General features: G+C 32.6%; 1 protein-coding gene across 3 annotated transcripts; it reads left to right on the forward strand.

Annotated features, from left to right (window-relative positions):
• The first annotated feature begins 2,079 nt into the window (after nt 1–2,079).
• On the forward strand, nt 2,080–5,613 carry LOC100810335 (tRNA-splicing endonuclease subunit Sen2-1-like). 3 transcript variants are annotated; one of them, XM_006588419.3, is made up of 4 exons: nt 2,080–2,362; nt 2,547–2,594; nt 3,272–3,344; nt 3,465–5,613. In XM_006588419.3, exon 4 carries the CDS (start codon nt 3,470–3,472, stop codon nt 4,235–4,237), a length of 768 nt encoding a protein of 255 aa, XP_006588482.1. In that variant the 5' UTR covers nt 2,080–2,362; nt 2,547–2,594; nt 3,272–3,344; nt 3,465–3,469; the 3' UTR covers nt 4,238–5,613. The 3 variants fall into 3 exon arrangements, with proteins under 3 accessions (XP_006588482.1, XP_006588481.1, NP_001240148.1); XM_006588418.3 differs by having other exon boundaries at nt 3,272–3,300; NM_001253219.2 differs by lacking the exon at nt 3,272–3,344 and having other exon boundaries at nt 2,092–2,362; nt 3,465–4,348.
• Nucleotides 5,614–8,843: the final 3,230 nt, after the last annotated feature.

Below are 8,843 nucleotides of genomic sequence, written 5' to 3' on the forward strand. Positions count from 1 at the left end.
ACCAATTCAGGTCATTAAGTGACTTAGTGGCACCACCTTGGGTGGATTTACCTAGTTAGACATGTTTTTTCAAGACAGTGCAATCTTCTTGACTTGGTGACACCACCTTGCATGACTTCACATAGGTGACACGAGACTAGGTGGTTTCACCCAATTCTTATTTAATAATATTTCTACTAAATATTATTATAAAACTATAATTTGACCCATCAATTTTTTTAATTAAAACTATTTTTTTCTACAAAACTAAAAAATGCCCAACATAGTTTTCTATTAAACTTTATTCTTCAACTATACTATTTTCTATTAAATTATTAAATAAAACATTTTTTTATACGACATATTTTTTTCTACAAATCACAACATTAAAATTGTATGCAAATATTTTTTAAAACTATTTATATCATACAAAACTAAAAAATTGGCAACAATGATTTTAAAACTATTTTTTAGTTTTGTAGAAAAAATATTTTTATTTAAAAAATTTAATAGGTAAAATTATAGTTTTATATAATATTTAATAAAATTAGTATTAAATAAGAATTAGGTGAAGTCACCTAGTCTAGTGCCACCTGTGTGAAGCCATGCAGGGTGGCGCCACCAAATCAAGAAGACTGCACTGTCTTAGAGAAGTGTGTTTGACTAGGTGAAGTCATCCAGGATGACATCACTAAGTCACTTAGTCACCTGAACTGGTGACACTTTACAAAGTGGTGTCACCCAGGTGGAGAGAAATTGAATGGTGCCACCAAAATCTTATGTGGCTTGAATCACCTACTTTGGTAAATACTTTGGAGACCAACCCAAAATGGTATTTAGTTAGCAAAAATGACCGATTTTGATCAATAAACCTCTAACTTAGCTACTTGTGTTGGCCTTTTTAGATCCCATGATTACAATGCATGAATGTCATAAACGTCACCCCAAATGTTCACTAGTTGAGAGCATCCATAAATTAAAAAGGTGCCTCTACCCTTTCATCGCATTCATAGAGAGACAAACATCATCGTAGATAGCTTAGGTAACCTCGCACATGCTTTGTCGTATGACACCCAAGTCGTGCATAATTTGACAACTGTTATTTATACCTCTCAATTTTACTTATATATATATATATATATATATATATATATATATATATATATATATATATATATATATATAGAGAGAGAGAGAGAGAGAGAGAGAGAGAGAGAGAGAGAGAGAGAGAGAGAGAGAGAGAGAGAGAGAGAGAGAGAGAGAGAGAAACCAAAAACTATTTTTTGGACATTTTGGAAAGTAGTTTCCACAAGTGTTGAAAATTTAACACATTCTAAAAAGTACTTTTTAGAAATTCAATTTTTAAGAAAACACATGGGGGAATCAATTGCATTGTTTAGGATAATCCTAGAATATTTGTCATAACTATGAATGAAGTGTTGATGCATCCATGAGATTCATATTCCTATAACTTCTTCCAAAATCTCAAAATTTCTCTTTTTCCTAGGGTTTATTTAAAGAAATCGAGAAAGTGAGTATTATGCATAGCAACCACAAAGCAACTTAAAAGTGATTGGTGCTTGAACTCTTTTTTTTTTTCCCTTTCTAACAATTGGTTATCGAAAAAGTATTTTCCAAAAAATGAGTTAAATTTTTAACACTTTTGAAAAATAATTTTCCTGAATGTGTTAAAATTTGAATCTATTTCGAAAATTCGTTTATGAAAAAAAGATTTTTTTTAAAGAAAAAGTAAATAAAAAAGGTATATTAATAAAACTAAGAGATGTAAATAACAATTGTTGGGAGTTACTTCCTACACCTTCAATTTTGGTTGCTGCGCTTTTTTAAGCTTCCAAAACACTTAATCCGAATGTAAAATTACATTATGGAAAGGTTGGAAACACGTTTTTGAAATGTAATTTTACATCCCAGATTAGGTGCAGGAAGTAATTTGGAGGTTTAGGAAGTAATTGCCCTGGTTTTTACGCAGTCCTTTCTTTATGGCCCACGTTTCTTAAAAAAGTTCAAAGAATTCGCCTAAGTAATTATCCATATTTAAATATTTATTTTTTAATAAATGATAAAACGCTGCGTATTAGCGAAAATTAAACCACCTTGGCGAAGAACATTCTCGGTTGTTGAACTCTGAGCAGCCAGTGTGAACCAGTCTCACCTCATTGATTCATTCTCCGTCAGAAATACCTTTCCTTTGCGAAAGAGAAGAGATCTGAAACCCTAACCCTAACCCTAACCAGAGGTAATGGATTCAGTGCCTCGAAGAAGCAGAGGAGGAGGCGTTTTGGAAAACCTCGACAAGGTCCTAATGCGTCGCAACTGAGTCTACGTCACCTTCGTCATCGCAGGCGCCTTCCTCGGAGAACGGGTCAGTGCCGCTTTTCCCCCCTTCAATTCCAACAATTGCATTCTCATTTTCCTAATTTTAACTATTTCTTTCACGGTTGGAGGATGCGCGTGTTTATTGTCCAAATAGTTTATTCAATTTCTTTGTTTTGGACTTTACATTGCTACTTGTTTATATACTGAGGTTCCTGATTTCGCGGTTGCAGGCTGTGGATTACGGAGCTCACAAGATCGGGGAGCACAATAACGTTGGGGTAAAATTTACGAATTGAAATTATGATTTGTTTGCATCTTATTCTTGTTGTTGGTCTCTGTGTATCAAATCTTTGATGTTATCCTAGTAGTTTATATTGGTTTTAAGATTTTCATGAGTTTAATTTCTATGATGGATTATTAGTGAGCCAACTAATAAGAAGGGGGCGCAGTATGGCATTTTTAATGCCTTCCCCGTCTATACTGTTCATGTAACAGTGCTCATTTTTTAATGGCTTCCAACAGTTCATGTAACAGTTTGTCTAGTTGTTTAATTATTGATTTAGTCCGTTATACATACACAATCTTTATGTAGTCTTAGTCTATTGAAAATTTACTACAATTTTGTAAACTATTACATGTTTAATTTTTTGAAATAACAAAGTACTATAATCAATATTTCAAGTGCAGGTCAAGAGTTGTTAATTTAAGCTGCTTCTTCTGTTCATATTTTATCTCGATGAATGTAGCTTAAAATATGTATCCGAAATGTGAATGTATGAATATAGGAAATCTATTTCCATGAGAAGTCTTGATCCTTAAAGCAGTCAAGAAGTAAATGCACATGGATACCTGTCGCAATTTCTAGTTTTCTACAACATTTATTTGGACCTTATTTTTGTTTTACTCAATCCTTTCAAGTAAACTAATATAATTTACTTGATGGTTGTGTTAGTAGGTGTACAAAATTGCTCATGTTTGTAAATTGTGAGTTGGCCAAGCAAATGACAGAGCTATTTCCGTGCATTTTGGTGATTGTTTGGGAAAACTTGAAAATTTTTTCCACCTTTTTATTGCAAGAAATTTTCCTTTCATTTGCCTTTACCTTTTTTATTGACTTGGGTTTGACACATCTGTCTACTCATTTTAAGTCCAAATGGCACCTAGATGGAAAGGAAAAGATGCAAAAGCTAAAAAGGATGCACAAGCTGAAGCGCTCAAGGAACCCATGTCAAAGATTGTATCTCAACTTCAGTCTTCTCTAGTTCAATCAAATACTTGTGGATTTCTCTCTGGTAGTAGTGTACACTTAGCAGTGGGAGCAGAACAACTTCATTTGCTCGATAAAGCATGCTTTGGCTCACCTGTGAGAACAGTTGAAAAGGACAAACCTCGGTTTCAATTAAGCTTTGAGGAGGCATTCTACCTATGCTATTCCTTGAAATGCCTTAAGATTAATAATGACAGTGATGATACTAGTCCCCAAAACAGTGAAGAGCTGTGGCATTACATGAAGTCAAAGAAAGAAACATTCCCTTGTTTCTACAAGGCTTATTCCCACCTGAGAATGAAAAACTGGGTAGTGAGGTCAGGAGCTCAGTATGGTGCAGATTTCGTTGTCTATTGTCACCATCCAGCTCGGGTCCATTCCGAGTATGGTGTGCTTGTTTTATCAGATGGAGAAGATAAAGATCTAAATGGAAGGTTGAGAGTATGGTCTGATGTTCATTGCACAACTCGACTTCTTGGAGGTGTTGCAAAAATCTTATTGGTTTTGTATGTCAATAGAAATGGTAGCAGCAATGAGTCTCCATTATGTTTGGCAAACTACACCATTGAAGAGCACACAATCACCAGATGGAATCCAGAACAGTGCCGCGAAAAGATGGTAATTCATGCTAATTCTGATAATGGAACTGGGTAAATACTTCATCATATGGACGCAACAAAATATATCAAACATGAAAAAAAAAGTATTTTTTTTATTGTCTTTGTCCAAAGATATTAGTTATTCAAGCATAACAATATTCTTAAAGATTTGATTCCTTTTCCGTTTAAAGTTATTGTCATTTCACTTTTTATTTTTGAAGGTTCTATATGCTACACAATTAGTTTTTTTTTTTTTTTTGTACCAAGAAAAAAGAAACTAAATGACTAGTCTTCTTTTGTTCGTGTTTTCTGTGTTTTGGTTTGAACCTAATATTTAGTCACTGGTGAAACCACTTCGTTTTATAATTTAGGTTTAATTGTATTTTTAGTTCTTATGTTACGTGTGATTTTGTTTCTTAGTTTTAATTGCTCATGCTCACATTTGAGTAAAATCTTTCTTTAGTTTTTTACTTTTCCCTTCTTTCCCCTCCTCTGAAGTCTGAACCATGATTCTAACATGGTATCAAAGTGATACCACCCACCTTGATTTCTTTTTCCTGCTGCTTTGTTCATTTGGGTTTTACTTTTCTCTTTTCCGTTTTCTTTCTATTTTCATTTTCTTGAGAAAATTCCAACAGATTTACCATCATTGTTTTCTCTTATTCATTTCTCTGTTTTTCGATTTGTTTTCTCCCTGTTCTTTTTCTCAAGAAAACTTTTGCTCTGTTATTCCCTTTTTCTTAGAATTGGATTTGGTGAAGAAATTCTTGCCAGTCTTGAACTTCCTAAAAGTGTTTCATGGTTTCCTTGAGAGTGGTGTTTTCATTTTTCGATTATGAGAACGGGTTTTTCAGCGGCAGTGATTGCAAGCTATTGTTTTTGGCAGCGAGATAGTGTTTAAAGACTAGTAGTGTTCTCTGATTATTGTTTGACTAGATTAGGGAGCACAAGTTAATTGTGATGATGATTTTGTTTCAAGAACGACGATAATTGTGGGTTTTATAGTGTATGCTGCTTCAAATTTGTGGATTATGATTAGAAAATTGAATTTACGTTTGGAAAAGTTTCTATTTTCTCACTATCTTACAGTTGACTTGGTTGCACTTTGAATTTCAAAGTCTCGTATTCTAGTTTGGTGAGCTGAAAAATTGTACTCACTTGTGTTTGTGAAAAATCCTCAATGAAGACTGATTAAAGTTTGGATTTCAAGAAGTTCGTTGGTGGTTCAATGGTTGAAATATTTGGTGATTTGGAGATTGTAGTCAAGTTGTTTGATGAAATGCCTGTTAGACTGCTTGCATTGTTGAAAAAAATTAAGCATTTTTTAATAGGTTCATCGGTTTGCTTCTTGCTTGCCGCTAGTTAGTTTTTGCCATCATGGAAATTTGTAGATATTGAAATGTTGAACACTGAATCTTGGTTGGCATTTTTCTTTGGAGGCTATTGATAGTTAGGTTTACCTTCCTCATATTCACGAGTCAATTTGTCAAATTTGTAGAATCTCTCTCGTATAACTTATATAAATGATAAGAGAACTACTACAAATTAGCTTATATATAAACTCAAATTAGATTATGTATAAATTAATGTGAACTTTTAGCAAAGTTTATTTCATTTTTTCCTTCTAAAAGTGTTTATGAACAAACTTGTCCAAACATAGTCTCTTAAAAAGTTGCAGGGTAGTCACGCATGTTTCATTTTTAAATAATGATTCTTTAATTATTTTTTAAAAAAATATTAAGAGTTTTAGATACATTATTTATATAAAATATTAAGAGTCAATAAGTGTAGTTTTTATAAATTTAAGAGAAATTGAAATACAAACAAAAGTTATATTGATTTCATTTTGATCTATAAAATATTACTAATTGGATGGTGATGGTCTATCAAATTTAAAAAATAAAAAAGATTGAACTATCATTCATTTAAAACTATAAGGACCATTCAATCCAATTCTAGGGACATATAGCTTCGTTTGAATAGAACTGGATCATAGATTTTCCGCCTAAGAATAAGGATTAGTCATTCATCACTTTACACATGATAATTCAGTATATGTATTTTTTTAATACACCGCATAGAATCATGGAAATAAAATTTTCTTAATTTCATGTCTTGCGTATTGAATTATGAGTATAATAATATCATCATATGATAAATTGAAAAATTATATACCTTGAGACAACTGAACCTGTAGTATTTTACACAAAAAAAAAATAAACATATAGAATATAGTATATATATAAATTTATTAATTATCATAGAGTCATAAAGAGTGATTCAGATAGGATTTAAAGGCGTGGCGAGAAGAGATTGGGTGAGAAAAAAAAAAATAAGAGGAACCGTAGTGACTTCTCCATTTCTGATTCTCACTCCCTATGACTCTATCATAATTAATAAATTTATATATATATATATATATATATATATATATATATTACATACTATAGGTTCACCTTCTTTTTTTTTTGTGAAATACTATAGGTTTAGATGTCTCATGGTATACAATTTTTCAATTTTTCCGTCACAATTACATGGACTCTCAATCTGTTTCATCTAGGCTGCGTTCGTTTGAAGACAAATTGAGCGAAAAAGAGAAGAAATGAATGATAAAAGAGTTGAAACCTACATTTTTATACTTATGAATAGGGGTGGGTAAACGGACTTAGGTCCATGGACTGGCCTGCGGGATCCACGGTCCGTGCGGGTAACGGATCAATTTCTTTAAACGGTCGATGATTATATCATATTTTTGGGTCCGTTCCGCTTAACCCGCAGACTATGCGGGTTTGGCCCACGGGGTCCGCGGGTTATCCGTATTAGGTTTGATTTGTGTGACCCAATTACATTAGGTTTGATTTTCTCTCTTTCACTTAAAACTTTTCTTTCTTGTTCTCTTCAGAGACTTGTGGTTGCATGTTAACTCGTTGCAAATCCAATTTACAAGTAAGATATAAAGATTTTTTAATAATAGATAAAGAAATATATTAGATAAGATAAAGATTTAAAGATAAAAATAAAATATTTAAATTAAAAGATGATAAAGATAAAAAAAAGATAAGATAAGAAAAGTAAAAAATAACAGAAATAAAAGATTAAGATAAAAAAGAAAAGTGACTTAAGAAGATGAAAATAAGGAGATAGAGAAGACTCAAACTACTTCAAATATGGAATCATTTTTCTTGGAGATGTTTAAGTTTCATATTTTAGATTTATTGCTTGGATTTTCTTTTGTTAAGACATTATTTATTTTATTGATGTAATTGACAAATTGTTGAGATTTTATTTACATTTGTGTTGAACTTAATTTGATTGTGTTACATTTTTATTGAAATTAAAATTCTTTAAAACTAGACTCGCGGACTGGCCGATTTGACCCGTGGGATCCGCGAGGCGGGGGCAGACCAATTTATTTGGTTCGTGTAAGAATGTAGAGCGAGCTGACCTAGTCTGCTGCCAATGCGGGGCGGACCAGCCCGCTTACCCACCTCTACTTATGAAATACAAACACCTCTTTTATTTAAAATGTGTTGTGATGGACATATCTCTGACTTCGACACACCTCTTTTAGCTACTAATAAATGAAATTTTTATTCTTTTAGAAATTAAATTATCACAATTTACTCGTTAAAAAACCAGAATGATTATTTACCTTTAGTTTTTACCCGAAATTAAACCACCTTGGCGAAGGACATTCGGTTGATGTATCATTTGCCTTTGTTGAATGACTGAGTGAAGCGGTCTCACCTTAGTTGCATTCTCTGTCTGAAACACTTCCATCAGGAAAGCGCAGAGATCTGAAATTCCTCGTCTTCGTCAAAATAGAGTCCCTTTAACGCTTCTTCTTAGAACGGGTCAACCCTTTTTCGGTCACAATTGCATGGACTCTCAATCTGCTTCATCTAGGCTGCGTCTGTTTGAAGACAAATTGAGCGAAAAAGAGAAGAAATGAATGATAAAAGAGTTGGAACCTACATTTTAGAAGAAATTGCTTGGATTTTCTTTTGTTAAGACATTATTTATTTTATTGATGTAATTGACAAATTGTTGAGATTTTATTTATATTTGTGTTGAACTTAATTTGATTGTGTTACATTTTTATTGAAATTAAAATTCTTTTAAAACTAGACTCGCGGACCGGCCCGTTTGACCTGTGGGATCCACAAGGCAGGGACGGACCAATTTATTTGGTCCATGTAAGAATGCAGGGCAGGCTTATACGGGCGGGCCTTATGCGGGGCAGACCAGCCCGCTTACCCACCCCTACTTATGAAATACAAACACCTCTTTTATTTAAAATGTGTTGTGATTGACACATTTCTAACTTCGACACACCTAAATACTTGTTTGACATTTTTTATTGTGTCTGAATTAAAAATTATTTTTTGTTGACTTTAAGCCGTTATCTTTACACAGCTAGTACACTTAAAAAAAATAGAACATTGATTTAAAAAGATAAATATACTATCAACTTATATATTTTGTTATATGTTGGAAAAATAAAATAAAATAAACACTCAAGCGCGCATTCAAAAACTAGAAATGTAATTTGGTGCAAAAAATTAATATTTGTTTTGGGTCCTTAATAAAAAAACATTTATTGAAAGTAACTCAAGTTAAACAGGTGATGTGCTTCTAACTGAAGAGTACAGTAGGTGTGT

The sequence above is a fragment of the Glycine max genome, chromosome 10 (genome assembly GCF_000004515.6).
Source record: "Glycine max cultivar Williams 82 chromosome 10, Glycine_max_v4.0, whole genome shotgun sequence".
Classification (NCBI taxonomy): domain Eukaryota; kingdom Viridiplantae; phylum Streptophyta; class Magnoliopsida; order Fabales; family Fabaceae; genus Glycine; species Glycine max.